Consider the following 25,176-nt stretch of genomic DNA (forward strand, 5'->3'; position numbering starts at 1 on the left):
GAGGTTTGTGTCACTTTAAATTGGTGGACTGATTCATGTTAATGGCTGGATTGAAATTAATGCAGTTTCAATGAAGCATGTCATTTTTGCTTCTAACCCTACCCTCAACATCAACCTCTGTCACTTGAGAGTAATAATTGTCAGTAAACTGGAGCAGAGAGAGACACTGTCTTGTGTCTGTTTTTATGAGCACAGAAGGTCAGGCTTAGGGAGAAAAAGACACATGCATAAAAGGATTGAGTGATTGTGTGTGTGCTGTAACTTTGAGTATGGAGACTTGCTCAGACTCAAAATAAGTGTATGTAGTAGTAATCATCAACGGCAAATTATTTTGTATTAAAGGAAAAATATGAATCCTGGCCTTTTTTATTTTGTGATATTGTAATGTATATGCATTGTAACACAGGAATAGAATTCAAAAATAAATTAATTATATAAACGTTGAATGTTACAGAATATTTTTTAAATACTAGCTTCGTTTGAACTGATAATGGAACAGACACTGATGGCCAAGATGGTGCATATATGCTCAACCATAGACCACTATGTGCATGAGTTTCTTATACTTATGTATATGGAATATAATTGTATCAATAGATTGTGTGTAATAAAACATTTGTATAATTGATATATTTTACCTCCTGGAGAAGCATTACAATTGTATGATCCAATAAAAACATCTCAAACAGGAAGAGTTAACAATATATTGTATGCAGATCCCAGTTGTGTGAAGGCTTACAAAATTATGGCCGGAATCTTGACATTGATGCATGATTTTATTAATCGAAAGTGAGTCACCACCCTGTGGCCTAAATAACTTTGCAGTTTGTGTTCATTGCAGAGGTTTTGAGTCCAGAACTAATCAGTGTCTGGGGAAACAGACCTTCATTGCATTGTGTTGCCTTGATTCAGTCAGCAGAGAGGGGAGGGACAAAAAAAGCACTTCTGGCACACAGTTTTAGGGTAGCATGTTTATTTGAACTTGTGATTAGCAATGTAGTATTCTCCTACATGGCTCAAAGGAATTCATAAAATGAGCCCATCTCATCATTGACAAACTCCATGATATAACTCCATGTGGCAGAATGGGGGTGACACACTCTATTTATTAAATACAAGTAAAAAATGAACAAAACAGTATCATGATGACCTATATCAAATATAAGATCACAGTAAAAATAAATTATCAAAAGTGAAAAGAGCACTGGATATTCAAACATCATTGGCTGAAATAACAAAAACATTCAAATATACAGCACCTGTAATAAGCTACAGTGCTACCATGGCAGAAAAGCTAAATGGCTTTTTTATTCAAATGAGTTAAGTTTGTCGAATAATGAGAACTGTTCAGTCCAACTTTCCTTCATGTAAGTGAAACCCATCACTCCTCAATAATCTTTAAAAAAACATTTTTTAAACTTTACCCCTTTTTCTCCCCAATTTCGTGGTATCCAATTGGTAGTTACAGTCTTGTCTCATCGCTGCAACTCCCGTACGGACTCGGGAGAGGCGAAGGTCGAGATCCGTGCGTCCTCCAAAACACGACCCTGCTAACTCGGGAAGCCAGCCGCACCAATGTGTCGGAGGAAACACCGTACACCTGGCGGCCATGTCAGTGTGTACTGCGCCCGGCCCGCCACAGGAGTCACTAGTGCGTGATGGGACAAGGACATCCCTGCCGGCCAAACCCTCCCCTAACCTGGGCGACGCTGGGCCAATTGTGCGCTGCCCCATGGTTCTCCCGGTCGCAGCCGGCTGCGACAGAGCCTGGACTTGAACCCAGAACTCCTCTATAATCTTTACAATGTGACATTTGGGCCTACAGACAAAATGGCATCAGAACCAAACCCCTTTGGGCCTGAGGTGTAGTGAAGTAAAACTTAGCCGTGTGAATATCTCATAACAACATCAAATAATCTCTGTACAAATTGTTCAACAAAACAAACTCATCCCTGTATAACTGTGTGGTCACTGGACAGTATTTGCTTGTCATGCTCTGAATAGAGATCAGTTTGTCAGTGGGGGTACAGTGGCCCCATACAGTAGTATTCAGGAGACAGCCATTTTGGCTCCGGATGGATCTTAGTGTGCAGGAAGGACAAGGTGAGCTCAGCAAAAAGGAGTAGTTTTATTAGATGAGTAAGGTACAGTGTTTTAGATGGTAACGGTCCATGGCTGACAATGAAAGCGGGGGGAGCTCATGCAGCTTGGACGGGTGGAGGGTTGCCAGATTGGAGAGTCTCCTCCGATGTCTCCGTCAGACAGCAGCCCATGGCTTGAATTCTTTAAGTAGGACATAGCACTGGAGAATTTTTTTTTGTGGTTAATTAGGGATACTTCAATCATCGTTATAATAATTATATGCTTTGTCAACTATCATATTAGCTAAACGTTATCATTAGCCTATTTCTTTTTGTTTTACAGCCCCCTTTCACATGACATAAGTTCAGACAGGAAACTCACATTAATTTAACCATTTATTAGAAAATAGATGACAACACGTGGTCTTGGCGTTAGGCTCTGCTCCCTCAGGGGAGCTTAGTGCCATTAGAATACAGGCAGTGAGCGAGATATACCAATCCCCCTGACGGGAACAAAAGCAGAACCAAACAGCTGGAGGCTGGGGTGGTAGTAAGTAGGCTAGCAGAAAACAGACAATAAATAGCAGGAGGGAACAATGGCTGCAGCAGCAGCCATATTAAGCAGCAAAGAGAAGCCAATCATATAGGTTAGCCCCACAGTGGAGGTGTCATAATACCCATAACACTTAGTGGTCAAACAGGGAAACTGTTCCAATTGTTTTTCCACCATTAATTTTTCCCATAGGTTATTTTCGAAACACTTAAAATAAGGGCTCTGTTTCGTGTAGGCTTACCATGGCATAACATTTTGATAACTGTGTAAGACACAGAATTGTCAATTTTTTAAGAAATGTGGCCAATTTATTAATGACTAAATGTAGCTAACATTAGATCGTTAATCCAGAGATTCTTACCTTTGCCTCGATTCGGAAGTCTCGTCCAGATCATCATGGCATTTGTAGTTCTTTATGATAGCTACATTAGCAGATAATTAGCATTTCATTTTTGGAGGGTAAATTCAGGCAAATATATATGGATAAAAGTCACCTTGTCCTAGAGAGATTTACACAGTTATCAAAATGTCACGCCAGAGTAAGCATACATGAAATTTAAATGTTAATTTAAATGTTTCTAAAAAAAACAACGGGAAAAAATGAATAGTGGAAAAGCGATTGAAACAATTTCCGAGTTTGGCTGCTAGGTTTTATGGGTATTATGACTCATACTGTGGTACTCTATAGACCTCCATATTCAGGTAGGAAGTGTTGTTTGAATCCGATTGGTACGATTTCAGCTGATGCTATCAAACACACTATGTAAACACTCGAGTTCCCCATCTGAACTGGCTTCACTTAATTATTATACCAGTATAGCCCCTTTAGGTACCATGTATCAGGTTATGTTGTACTTTCCACTTTTGTTGACCCTTACTTGGACAATATACTGTAAATGCTTTTCAATTAGTTATTCCCTTACACTTAGAGTTATACCTATGCAATGTTAAGTATTTCTAAACCTAATAAAGCATTAGTTACCTTTTAATATGTAGTCAGTTAGCAGTGTAGGCACCTTCTCACTGTCCTCCTTCATGGCATAAAGAACTGTGGGGAGAAAAGCAAAGCAAGGTGGCTCTTAGCACTGAGTATAGCACTGCTGGGGATTGAGTTCTTTGAACATTGTAGGCATTGACTTACAAGTTGCCTAACAGATGGGACACAAACTAACCAAATAGAAAATGAGGTTTGTACCAGACTATCTGAACAAAACTAACTTTGAGGGTAAATTTGTGTGTTTCAGACAGCGTTTCCCAAACTCGGTCCTGGGGACCCTAACGAGTGCACGTTTTGGTTATTACTCTAGTACTACACAGCTGATTCAAATATTGAACTCTTCATCAAGCATTGATTATTTGAATCAGATGCGGAGTGCTTGGGCAAAAAACAAACTAGGAAAACGACCCATTAGCTTAGCATTACATTTTATTTCCCTGCCTACTTACTATTAGTGATCATCTGAAGGTCGTCCACAGTTGGAGGAGTTGCTTTCTTCTCATATGGAATTACCGTGTTTAGATACTGAACAATGAAGACAAAGAGACAGTTAAGGAAGTAATGTAGCAGTGTTGAACCCACATGCTTCATTGTAGATTTAACACACTGATATACTTGGTGGCTAAGAGCTGTAAATGCTTAAGTGTCTGACCAGTTTGTCCATCCCTGTGCTGCCAAATGTCTGTCTGATGCCTGTCTGCAGGATGTTGGAGAGACCCTCCATACTGAAACGCTGGAACACAGACAATCACTAGCAGTGAGTAACAACAACCCTCTGTCATCACAACACGGATTTAGTAACACTTTCTATGAGACAGCTTTCTTGTGATGCATTCTAAATACATTATAACATTTCTCTATGCATTCATACAGCTTATACGGAGTTATTATGAATATAGACTGCTCAAAAAAATAAAGGGAACACTAAAATAACACATCCTAGATCTGAATGAATGAAATATTTGTATTAAATACTTTTTTCTTTACATAGTTGAATGTAATGACAACAAAATCACACAAAAATGATCAATGGAAATCAAATTTATCAACCCATGGAGATCTGGATTTGGAGTCACACTCAAAATTAAAGTGGAAAACCACACTACAGGCTGATCCAACTTTGATGTAATGTCCTTAAAACAAGTCAAAATGAGGCTCAGTAGTGTGTGTGGGCTCCACGCGCCTGTATGACCTCCCTACAACACCTGGGCATGCTCCTGATGAGGTGGTGGATGGTCTCCTGAGGGATCTCCTCCCAGACCTGGACTAAAGCATCCGCCAACTCCTGGACAGTCTGTGGTGCAACGTGGCGTTGGTGGATGGAGCGAGACATGATGTCCCAGATGTGCTCAATTGGATTCAGGTCTGGGCCAGTCCATAGCATCAATGCCTTCCTCTTGCTGGAACTGCTGACACACTCCAGCCACATGAGGTCTAGCATTGTCTTGTATTAGGAGGAACCCAGGGCTAACCACACCAGCATATGGTCTCACAAGGGGTCTGAGGATCTCATCTCGGTATCTAATGGCAGTCAGGCTACCTCTGGCGAGCACATGGAGGGCTGTGCGGCCACCCAAAGAAATGCCACCCCACACCATGGCTGACCCACCGCCAAACCGGTCATGCTGGAGGATGTTGCAGGGAGCAGAACGTTCTACACTGCTCTGGCAGTGCTCGTCCTGCTCCTCTTTGCACAAAGGCGGAGGTAGCGGTCCTGCTGCTGGGTTGTTGCCCTCCCACGGCCTCCTCCACGTCTCCTGATGTACTGGCCTGTCTCCTGGTAGCGTCTCCATGCTCTGCACACTACGCTGACAGACACAGCAAACCTTCTTGCCACAGCTTGCATTGATGTGCCATCCTGGATGAGCTGCACTACCTGAGCCACTTGTGTGGGTTGTAGACTCCGTCTCATGCTACCACTAGAGTGAAAGCACCGCCAGCATTCAAAAGTGACCAAAACATCAGCCAGGAAGCATAGGAACTGAGAAGTGGTCTGTAGTCACCACCTGCAGAACCACTCCTTTATTGGGGGTGTCTTGCTAATTGCCTATAATTTCCACCTGTTGTCTATTCCATTTGCACAACAGCATGTGAAATTTATTGTCAATCAGTGTTGCTTCCTAAGTGGACAGTTTGATTTCACAGAAGTGTGATTGACTTGGAGTTACATTGTGTTGTTTAAGTGTTCCCTTAATTTTTTTGAGCAGTGTAGTAGATTAGTGTCACGCCCTGACCATAGAGCCATAGCCCTTGGTTCTCTATGGTGTAGTAGCTCAGGGTGTGACTAGGGGGTGATTTAGTATAATTATTTCTATGTTGGTGCTAATGTGTTTCCCAATTAGAGGCAGCTGTTTATCGTTGCCTCTGACTGTGTTTTGTGGGATAAAAATAAATTGATTGTTTGTGTTAGTGTGTTTGAGCACTACGTCCTCACGGTCTTTGTAAGTTTTGTTGTTTTGTTTTTGGTAGTTTCACTTAAATAAATATGTGGGACGATACTCACGCTGCGCCTTGGTCCGCTCATTTCCAAGATCGTGACAGGATACCCCACCCACAAAGGTCCAAGCAGCGTGAAAATGAGGTAAAGAAGTTTTGGACTTGGGAGGACACGAGACCCTTCCTTGGCGGGAGTCGCCAAGGAGCATGGAAGGACAGCGTCGACCATGGCCACAGAAACCCCAAGATTTTTTGGGGGGGAGGGCACATGGTGCTGGCGGTCGAGCAGCGGAGAGTGCCAGAGCCTGTTTGGGAGTCGGAGGAGGAATTTGATGAAAAATTCCAGAGAGAGGTGATAGCGATGAGAATGCTGCCATACAGGCGTGCTGAAGAGCGTGACACCAGTTCGGTGCCATCTGCACCGGTTTCACGCATCTGGCCTCCAGTGCGCCTTCCCAGTCCGGTACGTCCTGTGTCAGCTTCCCGCACTCACCCTGAAGTGCGTGTCACCAGTTCGGTGCCACCTGTGTCAGATCCACGCATCAGGCCTCTAGTGAGTCTCCCCAGTCCGGTACGTCCTCTGCCTGCTCCTCGCACTTGCCCTGAAGTGCGTGTCACCATTCCGGTGCCACCTGTACCAGCTCCACGCACTAGGCCTCCAGTACGCATTCACAGTCCAGAGCTTCCGGCGATGGTTCACTGTCCGGAGCTTCCGGCGACGGTCCACTGTCCGGTACCACCCGCGACGGTCCACGGTCCGGAACCTCCCGCGACGTTCCACGGTCTGGAACCTCCCGCGACGCTCCACGGTCTGGAACCTCCCGCGACATTCCACGGTCCGGAATCTCCCGCGACAGTCCACGGTCCGGAACCTCCCGCGACGGTCCACGTCCGGAGCTTCCAGGCAAGGTGTCCAGTCAAGCTCCAAGGCCGGAACCTTCCTCTGCGCCGGTGCCCATCAAAAACTGTAATATCCTAAGTTCACGGAATCGTGGCTGAATGACAACATGGATATGGCAAGATAGCATGGCAAGATAGAACAGCACACTCCGGTAAGATGAGGGGGGGCGGTCTGTGCATATTTGTAAACAACAGCTGGTGCACGAAATCTAAGGAAGTCTCTAGAGTAAATTGTGATAAATTGCAGGCCACAGTTTTCAGCTATACTTTCCGTGTCTGTTTATTTACCACCACAGACAGATGCTGGCACTAAGACTGCACTCAGTCAGCTGTATAAGGAAATAAGCAAACTGGAAACCACTCACCCAGAGGCGGGGCTCCTAGTGGCCGGAGACTTTAATGCAGGGAAACTTAAATCAGTACTACCAAATTTCCATCAACATGTTAAATGCGCAACCAGAGGGAAAAAAATTCTAGATCACCTGTACTCCATACACAGAGACGCGTACAAAGCTCTCCCTCGCCCTCCATTTGGTAAATCCGACCACAACTCTATCCTCCTGATTCCTGCTTACAAGTGAAAATTAAAGCAGGAAGCACCAGTGACTCGGTCTATAAAAAAAGTGGTCAGATGAAGCAGATGCTAAACTACAGGACTGTTTTGCTATCACAGACTGGAACATGTTCCGGGATTCTTGCGATGGCATTGAGGAGTACACCGCATCAGTCACTGGCTTTATCAATAAGTGCATCGGGGACGTCGTCCCCACAGTGTACATACCCCAACCAGAAACCATAGATTACAAGCAACATTTACACTGAGCTAAAGGGTATAGCTGCCGCTTTCAAGGTACGGGACTCTAACCCGGAAGCTTGCAAGAAATCCTGCTATGCCCTGCGACGAACCATCAAACAGGCAAAGCGTCAATACAGGGATAAGATTGAATCATACTACACCGGCTCCGACGCTCGTCAGATGTGGCAGGGCTTGCAAATTATTACATCCTACAAAGGGAAGCACAGCTGAGAGCTGCCCAGTGACACGAGCCTACCAGATGAGCTAAATCACTTCTATGCTTGCTTCGAGGCAAGAAACACTGAGGCATGCATGAGAGCATCAGCTGTTCCGGACGACTGTGGGATCACGCTCTCCGTAGCTGACATGAGTAAGACCTTTAAACATGCACAAAGCTGCAGGGCCAGAGGGATTACCAGGACGTGTGCTCCGGGCATGTGCTGACCAACTGGCAGGTGTCTTCACTGACATTTTCAACATGTCCCTGATTAAGTCTATAATACCAGCATGTTTCAAGCAGACCACCATAGTCCCTGTGCCCAAGAACACAAAGGCAACCTGCCTCAATGACTACAGACCCGTAGCCATGAAGTGCTTTGAAAGGTTGGTAATGGCTCACATCAACACCAAAAGGAACACTTATGTGAAAATACTATTCATTGACTACAGCTCAACGTTCAACACCATAGTACCCTCAAAGCTCATCACTAAGCTAAGGATCCTGGGACTAAACACCTCCCTCTGCAACTGGATCCTGGACTTTCTGATGGGCAGCCCCCATGTGGTGAGGGTAGGTAGCAACACATCTGCCACGCTGATCCTTAACACTGGGGTGTGGGGTGTGTTCTCAGTCCCCTGCTGTACTCCCTGTTCACCCACGACTGCATGGCCAGGCATGACTCCAACACCATCATTAAGTTTGCAGACGACAAAACAGTGGTAGGCCTGATCACCGACAACGATGATAAAGCCTATAGGGAGGAAGTCAGAGGCCGGCCGGGTGGTGCCAGAATAACAACTTATCCCTCAATGTAACCAAGACTAGGGAGATTACTGTAGACTACAGGAAAAGGAGGACCGAGCACACCCCCATTCCCATCAATGGGAAGTGGAGCAGGTTGAGAGCTTCAAGTTCCTTGGTGTCCACATCAACAACAAACTAGAATGGTCCAAACACACCAAGAAAGTCGCGAAGAGGGCATGACAAAGCCTACTCCCCCTCAGGAGACTGAAAAAAATTGGCATGGGTCCTGAGATCCTCAAAAGGTTCTACAGCTGCAACATCGAGAGCATCCTGACTGGTTGCATCACTGCCTGGTACGGCAATTGCTCGGCCTCTGACCACAAGGCACTACAGAGGGTAGTGCGTACGGCCCAGTACATCACTGGAGCTAAGCTGCCTGCCATCCAGGACCTCTACACCAGGCGGTGTCAGAGGAAGGCACTAAAAATGGTCAAAGGCCCCAGCCACCCCAGTCATAGACTGTTCTCTCTGCTACCGCATGGCAAGCGGTACCAGAGTGCCAAGTCTAGGACAAAAAGGCTTCTCATCAGTTTTTACCTCCAAGCCATGAAACTCCTGAACAGGTAATTAAATGATTACCCGGACTATTTGCATTATTCCCCCCCCCAACCCCTCTTTGTTTATCAAATATGCATAGTCACTTTAACTATACATTCATGTACATACTACCTCAATTGTGCCGACCAACCAGTGCTCCCGCACATTGGCTAACCGGGCTATCTGCATTGTGCCCCCCCAACCCCTTTTTTTACACGCTACTGCTACTCTCTGTTCATCATATATGCATAGTCACTTTAACCATATCTACATGTACATACTACCTCAATCAGCCTGACTAACCGGTGTTTGTATGTAACCTCGCTACTTTTATAGTCTTTTTACTGTTGTTTTATTTATTTACCTACCTATTGTTCACATAATACCTTTTTTGCACTATTGGTTAGAGCCTGTAAGTAAGCATTTCACTAAGATCTACACCTGTTTATTCAGCGCACGTGACAAATAAACTTTCATTTGAACCCAACAGCATTTATGAAGGCTGTTAATTTAAAATAAATGCTCCACAGAGAAAAGAGTCGGGCCGAGAATTGAACCCTGTGGTACCCCCATAGAGACTGCCAGAGGTCCGGACAACAGGCCTTCCGATTTGACACACTGAACTCTATCTGAGAAGTAGTTGGCAAACCAGGCGAGGCAATCATTTGAGAAACCAAGGCTCTTGAGTCTGCCGACAAGAATACGTTGATTGACAGAGTCGAAAGCCTTGGCCAGGTCGATGAAGACGGCTGCACAGTACTGTCTTTAATCAATGGCAGTTATGATATCGTTTAGTACCTTGAGCGTGGCTGAGGTGCACCTGTGACCAGCTCGGAAACTGGATTGCACAGCCGAGAAGGTACGGTGGAATTCGAAATGGTCGGTGATCTGTTTGTTAACTTGGCTTTCGAAGACTTTAGAAAGGCAGGGCAGGATGGATATAGGTCTATAACAGTTTGGGTCTAGAGTGTCACCCCCTTTGAAGAGGGGGATGACCGCAGCAGCTTTGCAATCTTTAGGGATCTTGGGCGATACGAAAGAGAGATGGAACAGACTGGTAATAGGGGTTGCAACAATGGCGGCGGATAATTTTAGAAAGAGAGGGTCCAGATTGTCTAGCCCAGCTGATTTGTACAGGACCCGATTTTACAGCTCTTTCAGAATATCTGCTATCTGTATTTGGGTGAAGGAGAAGGCTGGGGAGGCTTGGCCAAGTAGCTGCAGAGGGTGCTGTTGGCTGGGTTTGGGGTAGCCAGGAGGAAAGCATGGCCAGCAGTAGAGAAATGCTTATTGAAATTCTCAATTATCGTGGATTTATTGGTGGTGACTGTGTTTCCTAGCCTCAGTGCAGTGGACAGCTGGGAGGAGATGCTCTTGTTCCCCATGGACTTTACAGAGTCCCAAAACTTTTTGGAGTTAGAGCTACGAGATGCAAATTTCTGTTTGAAAAAGCTAGCCTTTGCTTTCCTGACTGACTGTGTATATTGGTTCCTGACTTCCCTGAGACGTTGCATATTGCGAGTACTATTCGATGCTAGTGCAGTCCGCCACAGGATGTTTTTGTGCTGGTCGGGGGCCTTCAGGTCTGAAGTGAACCAAGGACATTATTTGTTCTTAGTTCTAAATTTTTTTGAAAGGGGCAAGCTTATCTAAGATGGTGAGGAAATTACTTTTAAAGAACAACCAGGCATCCTCTACTGACGAGGATCCTCTACGGAACTTAATGATGGTGTTGGAGACGTGTTTGACCATGCAGCCGTGGGTGAACAGGGAGTACAGGAGGCGACTAAGTACACACCCCTGAGGGGCCCCAGACACCCCTGAGGGGCCCCAGTGTTGAGGATCAGCATGGCAGACATGTTGCTACATACCCTTACCAACTGGGGGCGGCCCGTCAGGAAGTCCAGGATCCAGTTGCAGAGGGAGGTGTTTAGTCCTAGGATCCTAAGCTTAGTGATGAGCTTCATGGGCACTTTGGTGTTGAACGCTGAGCTGTAGTCAATGAATAGCATTTTCACATAGGTGTTCCTTTTGTCCAGGTGGGAAAGGGCAGTGTGCAGTGCGTCATCTGTGGATCTGTTGGGGCGGTATGTGAATTGGAATTGGAGTGGGTCTAGAGTATCTGGGAGCATGCTGTTGATGTGAGCCATGACCAGCCTTTCTAAGCACTTCATGGCTACAGTTGTGAGTGCTACAGTGCGGTAATCATTTAGGCAGGTTACCTTCGCTTCCTTGTGCACAGGGACTATGGTGGTCTGCTTGAAAGATGTAATTATTAGACTCAGTCAGGGAGGTTGAAAATGTCAGTGAAGACACTTGCCAGTTGGTCCGTGCACGCTTTGAGTACACGTCCTGGTAATCCATCTGGCACCGGGGCTTTGTTAATGTTTAAAGGTCTTGCTCACATCGGCTAACGAGAGCATTATCACACAGTCATCCAGAACAACTGGTGCTCTCGTGCATGCTTCAGTGTTGCTTGCCTCGAAGCGAGCATAAAAGGTATTTAGCTCGTCTGGTAGGCTCGTGTCACTCGGCAGCTTGCGTCTGGGTTTCCCTTTGTAGTCCGTAATAGTTTTCAAGCTCTGCCACATCTGACGAGCGTCAGAGCCAGTGTAGTAAGATTTAATCTTAATCCTGTATTGATGCTTTGCTTGTTTGATGGTTCGTCTAAGGGCACTAACCACTAACCCACACATTGGCTCTGTACCGATACCCCCTGTATATAGTCTTGCTATTGTTATTTTATTGCTGCTCTTTAATTACTTGTTATTTTTATTTCTTATTCTTATTTGTATTTTTTTTAACTGCATTGTTGGTTAGGGGCATGTGACTAAAATTTGATTTGATTTTGATACAAACACCATCATCATCATACAACATTGGTATGTGTCAATCCCTCAGTGCTAACCTTCGTAGGCATGGAGGCGGGCTTGGAGTCTGTGCAGGCGTTGATCATAGTAGGTGTTCCACCAATCACAGTCGTGGTTAACGCGTTACCCTGCAGACTGAGGCCCTTGTCGACCCGGCGCCTGCGCTTGCCCGTGTCCCGCTGTTCCTTCTGGCGGTTTTGCACCTCCATGAGGGCCGTGATGAACGTGTTCTTCACCTCCTTCTCAAACTCCAGCTCGTCACGACGCGCCAGCTGGGTGACCAGCTCCTCCGAGTACTCTCTGATGGCTGCCTCCACCCGGCACAGCAGCTCCACCAGAGCCGAGCTGGGCATCACACTCAAGCCTGGAGGGAGAGAGAGGCATGGAGGTCAGGTATAGAGCTACATTAGCCTGGAGCCCCGCTCTGCATGAGCTGAATAGCCAAATCCTATGGTCATTGTCACAAACAGACAGATCTGAACCCAGGCAAACTGACATAGGTCTGGAGGGAGAAGGGAGGAGACAATGGTTGTAATCAGGTATGGAGCTATGCTACATTAGCCTGTTGATTCCAAATGCTGTATAGCCAACTCTTACAGTCATTGTTACTAATAGATCTAGGACCAGGCTAACTGTACATAGAGGTGAACAGAGATTCAATATGCATAATGTTATATACTGTAGAAGGGATATCAAATTGCTTTCCTTGAGGGACAAAGCACAATGACATAAACTGCTTGGGAAAAAGGAAACCTGGGCCTGTATTCATAAAACATCTCAGAGTGCCAATTTAGGATCAGGTTCCCCCTGTCAATATAATCATATTCATTGTGATATAAAAGGCAATACTGATTCTAGATCAGCATACTTTGAGACACATACTTTGAGACACTTTATGAATATGAGTGAATTGATGTGTTTCACGGATGCCATGGGAAGCCAGGCTTCACAATCTTTTGGACCAATAATAAAAATGTATAATAATAATACAAATATTTATTTTGTATTTTGTGTTTCATAATTGTACTTCAATTCACAAGAGGCTGAATGTATCTTAAAGGAGAAAGCATCCAAGCGAGCGAAACAGCGCCCCTCTGTCTCTCTACATGTAGACCATCAAACTGATGCTGTCTGGTTCAAACGAGTATGACATTGTTGCCGCCCGTAGCATTGAATGCAAGGGAAGTCAGTGAGTATCTAGCCTCGCTTGACAAAAAAAAGTATAAAAAATGTACCAATCAGCATTGAGCTAAACTGAGCGAGCTCAACTGTGAATGGTCCTGGCGCACCAGAAAAAGTGTCAAGGGAAGCCAGCTTGGATTTGGCGTCACTCCTATCAAATCCCATTGAGAGCATACTTGAACTGTTGCACCTCGTTGTGTTGTTGTCCTTCAGTGGCAAGCTAGCCAGCTAGCTAAAATCGGCCTTTTCTTAAATTAGCCATGGATGGAAATAGAGATTTGGACTTGTGGTTTTACTTCATTCTCCGTACTGGCCAATGACTTTAACAGTGATTCTGATCCAACCATTAATTCATACATTGTTGTGCCCCTGACCTGGGAGGATGGAAGTTCAATATGTAGCTCGATGTAGAAGGCTAATGTTAACTAGCTAACATTTCCCATGAATGGAAGTTAGGGTAGCGAGCTAGCATTTTAGCCAGGTAGCCTAGGACAATAAACAATAAAAGCGTGTATAGGTATGACAGACTGTGATTGACTGTTTCCTCAACATGAAAGAGAGGAGGATGACATTGGAATTTCTCTACGAGTCAAAATGTTTTTCTACATTCACGAACACACACGCACACACATAAATCAGAACCATGGACAGCCACATCACATTTAGCTTACGTGGATTGAACAAAACATTTTTCGGTATCTTTTAGTTGTCACTCTATTAGACTAAGTAGATGTGATTTGATGATGTTGAAGTTAAAATGGTGCTGGAATAGTGGAGGCAGCTGCTGTTTTCTTTGCGACTTGCAGTAACTCTCTGAGGTTCTAAATCAATACTTGTTTAGTGGTCTGAAACAAATGTCGGAAACATTAACTTGCTTGTAGGTCATGTAACTGTCTGTTACTGTACATGCAATATTCTTTGTGGCCTTTTGTTTTATTTTTAATTTAACCTTTATTTAAGTAGGCAAGTCAGTTAAGAACAAATTCTTATTTACAATGACGGCCTACACCGGCCAAACCCAGACGACGCTGGGCCTATGGTGCGCCGCCCTATGGGACTCCCAATCATGGCCGGTTGTGATACAGCCTGGATTGGAACCAGGATTGGAACCACTTCACTAGACAGAGATTGATATCTGGTTTTGTGATAAAATAAAGGTGTGGTTGTATTTATTCTGGCCACTGTGTCTTCTTATTTCTCGGCCATAAGGCCTATATATCACAGTCGCAAGGCATATGAATTAACAGGTTATAGAGCAAACAATGCAATTATCACAACACATAGATTGTAATGTCTTTATTGGGGGGGTGGGCTTGGCTTCCCCAGTGATGTTACCCACGCACTGCTACTGCATACAGTATATGAATTGACTACATAAATGGGAGGAAAATGGGATGATATCACCCGTATGTCACCTATGACGTTTTTCATTAGTCTTGACATTAAATTCTGAGAAGAGGAACTGGCCTTTGACTGTTTCTGTGACTGTGGGTGATACTGTCCAATATTACTACTATTTTTGGAAGTAAACACACACAAACACACACCAAGCAGGACAAATAAAAATGTGTCTCATGCAGGAGACCCACATGGTCACACAATGTCTTTCCACAGGGAACCATATTGAGTGTGTGACATGGCCCTCTGAAATGATCGACTCATACGAAAAATGCCTGCTGCAGGTTTGTCCAGTTATTCATCCTATATTCACCATAGAGGCTGAAGACTGATGAAAGTTCCAGATGTTTACTCAGGTAAACTGATAAGACAACCACATTGTCTGAACTAGGAACCCTCACCCAATCAAAGTCCTATAAGCAGGGCTTTAGCCTACTGAGCTAAACCCTAGCCATTAACTCAAACAACTTTACATATTTTTGTCTCAGACAAGGTTACTCAGTGATTCAGTCACAGCTCATAGAGCACATCTTTAACCACTACAAGATCGGTCAAAGGTCACTTTCTTTTTACACACTGTTGTATAAACAGGAAATAGATTTTGGAAAAAGTGTCTGTCCTCAACTCCAATGAAAATCTAAATTGGACCTTGAATTACTAAAATGTTCATTTAACTCCTTGGTAAATGTGACTTGGTGTTTAACCCTTCAGTCAACCTTAGTTTTTGTACACTTACCTTCATAAGAAGGCATGTTGTTATTGGCGGCCTGGGACAGCTCTCTGATCTCTTCCAGAAGGGATGGGTTGGTCTTGGGTGAGGAGTGTCCACTCTCTTCCTCGTCATCCTCCTCTGTCTCACCAGGGTCCGGAGAGTTCTCCATCATCTCAACTATCTCCTCAATTACCTTGGAGAGAGAGAGATGGAGGTAAGGTAGGTTAATGTACAGTAGCCTATGCTATAATGCAGAAGGGAGCTACTTGAAATAAATAGTCTTGCTATACATTTAGCCTTGGCCTAAATTGACTTGGCCTTTCTAACCACTATTATTATAGTATATGGGGGAATTAATGTATTCTACTTTGTATGTTTTAAATTAGTCTACATTAGATTAAAGTAACTGTCCAGAGAGAATCTCACATTTAAAAGTTAATATTCTGTTAACTCATACCAAAATAATGTTGTTGACTCATCTTTTATTCATATTTGTGGCCAAAGCATAAATTGGAGAAAAACCCACCTCTAACTTATATCTCAAACAGACCATTTAAAAAATGTTTGCTACTTCCTCATAGAGGATGATTGTCAATAAGCGGTCTACTTGCATTAATATTTTGAATGACCGGTATACTCCTACACCATTCTGTTGTTGGGTACGCCCACACCATTCCAGCACAGAAAAGCTGCTTTTTAACATACTTATTACCATTTTCTTTTAAGGAAAACTTTTTAACTTGTGTTGTAAATAATTATAGGTCATATTTCATAGAAATCTGGAAACACTGGACAGTTACTTTAACTAAACCCAGTAATATTCAGTACTTAACTGGAAGTCCTACCAAGTCCTTTGGATAACAGGAAGTATATGTGTCTGTAGTCACCTGATCAGCAGTGAGGAGAGGCTCCTCGCTCAGGCAGTTGGCATTGTCGTTTTTCTCGTTCATCTCCTCCTCCTCTTTTTCATGAATCTGTAGAATACAAGAGAGAACGAATGAAACCATGGAAACCCATTCAGCCACATTAGTGCTAAAGTAGCTTAACTTGTTAGTATTGGAAACAGAAACCATGGAAACAAGGTTTATAAATAAGAGTACAGAAAAGCCATTCACCTATATTGGATGTATCTTTAGATTATTAGCATTGGCATTTAGGGATCTAGTGAACATGGCCCAAATATGACCCCATTATCCCCCTCTCTGCTCTCTGCTCTTCATCCTAAAATACAATTTACTACCCTCGAGTTTAGAAGCCAATTTGAAAGTGTTTGGGTTGTGCTTAGTCAGACTCAAATTGCCCCAAATATATCTATTGTCCATTGACTGTCTGTTTTCTACTTGATTGCTTTTGATGCGCATTGTTTTTATGCCATTTCCCTCAATCAGTAATAAACTAAACCGGGGGCATGGAAGGGTAAATGCTGATGGAATGCTTTCCACTGTTTGGAGAGTCGCTTATACAGTAGCTTCCTGCTGGGGACTGTCTGTCTGCGAATTGGCCCTGGCCCAGTGCCTGCAGTTGCATGTGAGAGCAGGCTATAGGAGGAGAGGGAGAGAAGGTGTAGGAGGAGGGGGGTTGACTGACAGATACTAAGTAGCATGCAATCAAGGCAGCTCAGCCTTGATTTTTGGTGTCAGGTCAGATGACGTTAGCACCACAAGCACGACACACTCTAGATTGCACGTTTGCTAAAACATTGATCTCTTACAGCATGTTCTCCCACATTGCCTCACTAAAGAACACACTGCAGTCAGTCAAACATATCCATTCAAATAAAAGTCTAAAGATCTAATGAAAAAATTTACTTCCAAGATGTTGTCTCAGAATGTTGTCTTTCCAGTTGAGAAGAAAGGGGGTTGGAAAATGGAGAAACATGATTCTTCCGATGACCTTAAAGTATTTTGGAGTATATTGGAGGGCGTTACCTCCTGATCGGAAAGGTTGCCGTTGAATCCCTCTGAGTTGGGGTTGTCCCAGCTGGAGACAGAGGAAGGGACGTAGTTATCCATCAGCGCATCCCACACACTGAAACATGGACATAAACAAACACACATTCAGTCACCAACACTGCAACACAACAAAAATACACTGTAAAAATGCACACAAAAAAAAGGAGATGCAAACACACTTAGCCACCAACATTGCAACAGGACATCTCATATAATCCGGCACAAGACAAACACTCAGTCACCAATGCTGAAACAGTCAGGACATCCCACACACAACCCAGCACAAAACACTATCAGTCCTCAAGGCTGTAACTATCAGGAAACAGGCTATTTTTGGGGGGGCATAGAATGGTAATTCAATAATAATCCCAAATCCCAAATTCAGTGGTGGTTTGTGATTAAAACAAATTGAGGAGGAGGATGGATTACATCGAAGAGGACCATCCTTCTCTTCCTCCCTAGATGAGCCTCCTCTACCCAAATCACATTTGATAGAAATGGTCAATTGTATATCTGCAGCCATTTTCTTCTATCAGTGTTCCGTTGAACATTTGCGGACAGTTAATGCAGAGGAAGAGATGTTCACATCACATTATTGTGCTTCATTCTCTTTTTTTGCTCTTTTATTTCACTCTGTTTTGGGTGGTCTCTCAAAAATGATGTCCCTGAACTTGTCAACATAATTAATCAAAATCGGAATGCACATCAAAATCCTCCCCATTGCAGTCCAGGCTGCAATGCACACAGTCAACTAACAATAAAATCTAAACTCACAGTTTACACATTTTTTACAGGTGTCCAATTTGAATAAGTATAGATAAAAACAGCCCCTTACAGCATTGTGCAAGTCCTCTTCGAACTATAAGATCCTCGGTCCAATCAAGGCTTTAGCCTTGTGAAAATGACCAGAGTAGAACTCTCCCTTTCCGTGTTTTTCACCCAGCTTGGCATGGGATCCACACCATACCATCCTCTTAGTGGCACTGCCCAGCCATTCACCATGCAGGAAACAAGCAGCCATTCGTCAGGACTCATGACCTTAGAGGTCATGCCTGTTGTGTTGTCCCACACACACACAAACACCCACACACCAGCCATCTCTCCATCTGCCAAACAGGAACTAGCTGGTACAGCACTGTCCCATATGTTTGCAAACCTTTAGCTAATCTGGCCTTTAGATTGAACCGGTCATTCCATCAACTGTGTTGCATAACATAAATAATCTATAAACTATCACATTTGGCTAGATAAAATAATGCTTGGATAAATGTGTGTATATATTCATTGCATCACTACAAGGATAAGGATAGGGGAACCAATTTCAAAACATTCAAATCAGAAACATCATATGATGCAGTTTCTAACTCTGCAGTGTAATGTAGAATACAGTAGATCATCAAATGCAAAACAAGGTCATTAATGCACCCCTACATGCTAACAACAGCATCCCCAACATACAAATTTGTATATCATTGTATATCATCAATACTTTGTCCTTCGGTCCTATGTACTCTGAATATGGTTCAATAGGCATACCCAAGGGCACCTACAACCAAGCTATTTTTAGCAAGAGGGTTTATTTCCACCCAATGCGAGAATGTCTGTGTTTCTGCTTCAGAGGCTGTTGGCGAATGGGAGTGCTAGCTGCCTGCTGGTAGAGGCAGCGACAGACCAAAAGAGCGTTCAAAAATACATTTAATAATTCAAGGCCTATACCGGCTGTGGACTGCTGGAGTGGGCAGGGTCACACGGGTGGTTTGTGTTTTTCTGTTTTTCTGCTGGTGGGTGATTTGGTCGCTGTGAGGTGGGCTGAGTATCAGGATCTGAGTGCTGGGTCATGAGCTATCCAGTGGTATTTTTATAACAGTAGTGGTATATCAGCCAATGCTGTGTTTAGCTGATAGAATACCACAAGTCATCACAGCTATCTAAACTGTAATGAATGAATAGGTGTAGTGTTCATAGCTGCTCCTTTCACACCATACCCAGACTGTACATGCTCTGTTTGCAGTAAATAGTGTGCCTTATGAGTAGGATTGTACAGTCACAAAAGTATGCAGTATGAAGACAGAAGAGGAAGACATCATCAGACATGATGGACTCCCTAAACAAGTAAGCATTGACCATTGCTTTGTTCAAAAGATTGCTGCAAAGAATGTGCCATATTATCAAAAAGATTACTGGGGTGCATTGTACAACTCAAAAGGTAAGCAGATGAAGTGAAAAATCACTTCCCCCGTGATACACCATTTGTATCTTAAACTCTTATCACAAAAGCACAGACCCTTTATGCTGAGGTCAGACTTAAGCTTAAAAACCACAAAGGTGGTGGCCGACACTTACTCTTCATCCTGCAGCCGCTCCTCGTCCTCCTCGGTGTGAGACTGGTTGCGCACGGGGGCCAGGCCCTCCGTCTTGGTGTTGTAGTTATGGAAACAGACATTCAGCTTCTCGTCAAACTCGTTGACCAGGTCCTCCATGGACTTGAAACTCATCATCTCAGAGAAGTTCTCCAGTTCAGAGAAGTCCTCACGGGTGATGGGGGTCAGGGAGACGGTGCTGTAAGGGGGTCGGCTGAGGGGCATGTCCTCTACCCGGCAGGGCCTGAGGTCCTCGAATTCCTCATCCAGGCACACAAGCGGGGCCTCCATGGTGGGTGTCCCCAGTCGCAAGTCAATGACAGAGAAAGAAGCCCTAGCATAGGGAAGGAAGAGACCAAAATGTGAAAACAACATGGACTTTACAGGGGATTGCTTTTTTCAATTTGAGTCATTAGATCATACTCCAGAAACACTGTCAATACCACTGACCCAGAAAAGACAAAGAATTTCTGGGTCCCAGCACCGGCACCAGTACTTCAGGTCTCAGGAAGACAGTAGTGATAATTCGTCCATCTGCTACATCAGCAGTAGCACATCTGATTCAACAAACAAAGGCTTGGTGGTTAGTTGAATCAGGTGTGTTAGTGCTGGGCTGGAGTAAAAATACCTGATTACATGATAAATTCACACATCAGTTATCTAGAGTAATTTCAATTGGATATTTACCAATAAAATACACATAGAAATGTTGTAGCACGTCTGGAATGTCAAAGTCCCTCCCAGACAAAGAGGAAGGGACTCAGCTGGACCAGGAAAGACCCAGTCCCCGAGGGAACCAAAATGGTTAATTAAGCAATACTGGTGGGATTTCATTGATGAGGAAAGGGATTCAGGGACTGACAGTCATTATAAAGACACTACAGTGTCCACCAGTTATGTTGTCTTAAGAGCGATACTCAACAAAAGAAAGGGCATAGCTAGCCCTAAATTTAGACAATGTGCTAATTATAGATTTTATCGCTGTGGTAAATTCTGTTTCACAGCAAGATTGTACTAAGCACCATGAAATTTGGGAAACATTGTTCAAGATGGACACTAACCAACTTAAGTGCAAATCCTAAACACTTAAATCTACAGTATATGAGGTCATATAGCTATAATTATCAGACATCCTCAATGATAAATTACTCTGTATGTAATTCTTGTTATTACTATCCTGGTAAGTATGGAGTGATCTGTACAAAATTAACAACAACAGTTGATTATTGTGGAAGACTGTTTGATGAAAGTTGTGTGTCAGTCCAAGTTCTGATGCAGTGCAATTACAGGAGTGAGAGCTAAATTTACTAACGTTTTTCCTGGATCTTTGCATATAGCCAGGGAGTGTCGTGGAAAGGAATCCATTTAAAACAAGATTGTGTAAGCCTCTTCCTTTCTCTCATCACATTATTTAGCAAAGTGCCACTTCATCAAAAGACAGACATTAATCTTTAGCCCCTCCTCTCTCTCTTTGTCTCTCTGTCTCCCATCATACCCACCCTTATTTTCTGCAGAGAAGCCTCTGAGTACAGTGGGGCAAAAAAGTATTTAGTCAGCCACCAATTGTGCAAGTTCTCCCACTTAAAAAGATGAGAGAGGCCTGTAATTTTCATCATAGGTACACTTCAACTATGACAGACAAAATGAGGAAAAAAAATACAGAAAATCACATTGTAGGATTTTTTATGAATTTATTTGCAAATTATGTTGGAAAATAAGTATTTGGTCACCTTCAAACAAGCAAGATTTCTGGTTCTCACAGACCTGTAACTTCTTCTTTAAGAGGCTCCTCTGTCCTCGTTACCTGTATTAATGGCACCTGTTTGAACTTATCAGTATAAAAGACACCTGTCCACAACCTCAAACAGTCACACTCCAAACTCCACTATGGCCAAGACCAAAGAGCGGTCAAAGGACACCAGAAACAAAATGGTAGACCTGCACCAGGCTGGGAAGACTGAATCTGCAATAGGTAAGCAGCTTGGTTTGAAGAAATCAACTGTGGGAGCAATTATTAGGAAATGGAAGACATACAAGACCACTGATAATCTCCCTCGATCTGGGGCTCCACGCAAGATCTCACCCTGTGGGGTCAAAATGATCACAAGAACGGTGAGCAAAAATCCCAGAACCACACGGGGGGACCTAGTGAATAACCTGCAGAGAGTTGGGACCAAAGTAACAAAGCCTACCATCAGTAACACACTACGCCGCCAGGGACTCAAATCCTGCAGTGACAGACATGTCCTCCAGCTTAAGCCAGTACATGTCCAGGCCCGTCTGAAGTTTTCTAGAGAGCATTTGGATGATCCAGAAGAAGATTGGGAGAATGTCATATGGTCATGATGATGAAACCAAAATATAACTTTTTGGTAAAAACTCAACTCGTCGTGTTTGGAGGACAAAGAATGCTGAGTTGCATCCAAAGAACACCATACCTAGTGTGAAGCATGGTGGTTGAAACATCATGCTTTGGGGCTGTTTTTCAGCAAAGGGACCAGGATGACTGATCCGTGTAAAGGAAAGAATGAATGTGGCCATGTATCGTGAGATTTTGAGTGAAAACCTACTTCCATCAGCAAGGGCATTGAAGATGAAACGTGGCTGGGTCTTTCAGCATGACAATGATCCCAAACACACCGCTCCGGGCAACGAAGGAGTGGCTTCGTAAGAAGCATTTCAAGGTCCTGGAGTAGCCTAGCCACTCTCCAGATCTCAACCCCATAGAAAATCTTTGGGGGGAGTTGAAAGTCCGTGTTGCCCAGCAACAGCCCCAAAACATCACTGATCTAGAGGAGCTCTGCATGGAGGAATGGGCCAAAATACCAGCAACAGTGTGTGAAAACCTTGTGAAGACTTACAGAAAACGTTTGACCTCTGTCATTGCCAACAAAGGGTATATAACAAAGTATTGAGATTAACTTTTGTTATTGACCAAATACTTATTTTCCACCATAATTTGCAAATAAATTCATTAAAAATCCTACAATGTGATTTTCTGGATTTTTTTTCTCATTTTGTCTGTCATAGTTGAAGTGTACCTATGATGAAAATTACAGGCCTCTCATCTTTTTAAGTGGGAGAACTTGCACAATTGGTGGCTGACTAAATACTTTTTTAACCTACCACTGTTTTGCTCCTTGCCTAGGGCCAAAACACCCACAAACCACCAAGACCAAAAAAAAACAATCGCAGAATCTCATCAGATGTCCTTTAATACAATGTAACCAAATAGTTGTCCCCATTTTACACTGGCAAAAACAAACGCTAGCACACTGACTGGAGAATAAATCAATATTTGTTGTTTTGCCAAATCCATTGCCATAATTTCATTCCATAAGATCTTATAAAATAACAAATATATAATCATTTTTTGACATATTTGGGACAATTCAATCGATATAGCGAAGGGTAGATCATATTTATCTCAGAACAATACAAACACGTCTCCTGCTATTCATATTCTTATGGCTGTGTGGCTGCCTGCCGTAGCCTCTCTCTGTGGTAAACATGAATATGAATATGTTTACATCTATTACTGTCATTGGCTACATGAGAACATGCTTGTCAGTTCCCATAGCCATTATGGAAGAAAATTGATTTGGGGTAGGAAGAGAAGAGAGAGGATGAGGGGACGAAGAGATGGAAGACAAGACCATGGTTACATAAGAGGGAGGGAGATGATGGAAAACAATGATGGAGGGAGAGGTGGAGGTAGAGAAGGATAGATAGAATGATAGATTACCTGCAGTAACTGTGCCTCCTGTAATATGGCTTAGAAACAGAGAGATGGCCCCTCCTTGTCCTAGGCAAGGCAGATCTGCACTACGGCACGTTCCTCTGCAAATCCCAACACTGACCAACCAACAGCAATTACAGTCATTCCAGAGACTGGAGAGAAAAAGAGGACAAGAAAGACAGAACCATGACAATGTCCGGTGCTGTTCTGTCCGTCCGTTCTACTCCACTAACACACAGCCCCCTCGCTTATCTCTTTCTGCTGCTAGCAGCGTGTTGTTTTCGAATTAGTAAGCAGCCTCAGAGAGAGAAAGAGAGAGCGCCTGTGCATTGCTCGCTCGCTACATCACCTGCCTGCCTAACGGAATCATCATCCCCCTCTCCCCTCCTCCTTCTCTCCCTTTGTCCATAACTCCCTCCTCCCCCTCCCTTCCTCCCTCCTTCCAAGGCTCAAAGCCATCAATATTAATGAGGAAAAGGACAGGGGGAAGGTGAGGAGGTGAAGGGAGAAGCAGCTGCACCATGTGTGTACTGTAGAGACCAGGCTAACTGTGTCCGCAATGGCTACATTATTAGGTTGTCCTAGAACCTGCTACTTATCATTCTATGTGTAGAATGGCAGGAAAACTAGCTGCATTGACCAGAGCCTGTGAATACGTTAGCTTGGTTGATTAGCATTTTGACAGGGTCAGAATGATGCTGGAACGGAACAGAGCAGAAAGGAGGGACACTGAGATTGGTGGTGGTGGTTAGCTTGCTTGCTAGCCTGTGAAGGAAGAAGGTTATTTTTAACCTTATTGATGTCACTTGTTAAATACACCTTTTAATCAGTGTAGATGAAGGGGAGGAGACAGGTTAAAGAAGGCTTTTTAAGCCTTGAGACAATTGAGACATGGACTGTATGTGTGCCATTCAGAGGGTGAATGGGCAAGACAAAAGATGTGTGTCTTTGAACAGGGTATTTAATTTTTATTTAACTAGGCAAGTCAGTTAAGAACAAATTCTTATTTTCAATGACGGCCTAGGTTAACTGCCAAGGTTAACTGCCTTGTTCAGGGGAAGAACGACAGATTTTTACCTTGTCAGCTCGGGGATTCGATCTTGCAACCTTTCGGTTACTAGTCCAACGCTCTAACCACTAGGCTACCTGCCGCCCCAATGGTTAAGTTGCTATGGTGGTAGGTGCCAGGCGCACCGGTTTGTGTCAAGAACTGCAACGTTGCTGAGTTTTTCACGCTCAACTGTTTCCTGTGTGTATCAAGAATGGTCTACCACCCAAAGGATATCCAGCCAAATTGACACAACTGTGGGAAGCAATTGAATCAACATGGGCCAGCATCCCTGTGTTACGCTTTTGATACCTTGAAGAGTCCATGCCCCGGGGGGAGTGCAACTCAATATTAGGACGGTGTTCTTAATATTTTGTACACTTAGTGTATATCTGTATTTATCATAGGTCCGTGATAGAAATATTGAGAGAGACAGAGAGCGACAGAGAGAGACAGAGGGAGATAGAGACTGAAAGGCAGTGACAGATTGAGAGAATGCCAAACAGGCAGCAATACACCTCTATTCCACCATGTCAGAAGACGGTTGTAGAGGGATTGCTGCCAACTTGGTTTTTGTCACCCTGTGAGCTA

General features: G+C 43.8%; 1 protein-coding gene across 3 annotated transcripts; it reads right to left on the reverse strand.

Moving 5' to 3' along the window:
• Positions 1 to 956: 956 nt before the first annotated feature.
• On the reverse strand, positions 957 to 23,914 carry LOC110533523 (fasciculation and elongation protein zeta-1). Of its 3 annotated transcripts, XM_036989925.1 has the most exons (11): positions 23,544 to 23,907; positions 20,249 to 20,355; positions 19,782 to 20,132; positions 17,415 to 17,514; positions 16,374 to 16,460; positions 15,511 to 15,679; positions 12,233 to 12,558; positions 4,284 to 4,364; positions 4,081 to 4,156; positions 3,617 to 3,682; positions 957 to 2,302 (listed from the first exon to the last, which is right to left on the reverse strand). In XM_036989925.1, exons 3-11 carry the CDS (start codon positions 20,087 to 20,089, stop codon positions 2,286 to 2,288), a joined length of 1,230 nt encoding a protein of 409 aa, XP_036845820.1. In that variant the 5' UTR covers positions 20,090 to 20,132; positions 20,249 to 20,355; positions 23,544 to 23,907; the 3' UTR covers positions 957 to 2,285. The 3 variants fall into 3 exon arrangements, with proteins under 3 accessions (XP_036845820.1, XP_021473490.2, XP_021473491.2); XM_021617815.2 differs by lacking the exon at positions 20,249 to 20,355 and having other exon boundaries at positions 23,544 to 23,914; XM_021617816.2 differs by lacking the exon at positions 20,249 to 20,355 and having other exon boundaries at positions 17,415 to 17,466; positions 23,544 to 23,909.
• Positions 23,915 to 25,176: the final 1,262 nt, after the last annotated feature.

Source organism: Oncorhynchus mykiss, chromosome 10, assembly GCF_013265735.2.
Source record: "Oncorhynchus mykiss isolate Arlee chromosome 10, USDA_OmykA_1.1, whole genome shotgun sequence".
NCBI classification, from domain to species: Eukaryota; Metazoa; Chordata; class Actinopteri; order Salmoniformes; family Salmonidae; genus Oncorhynchus; species Oncorhynchus mykiss.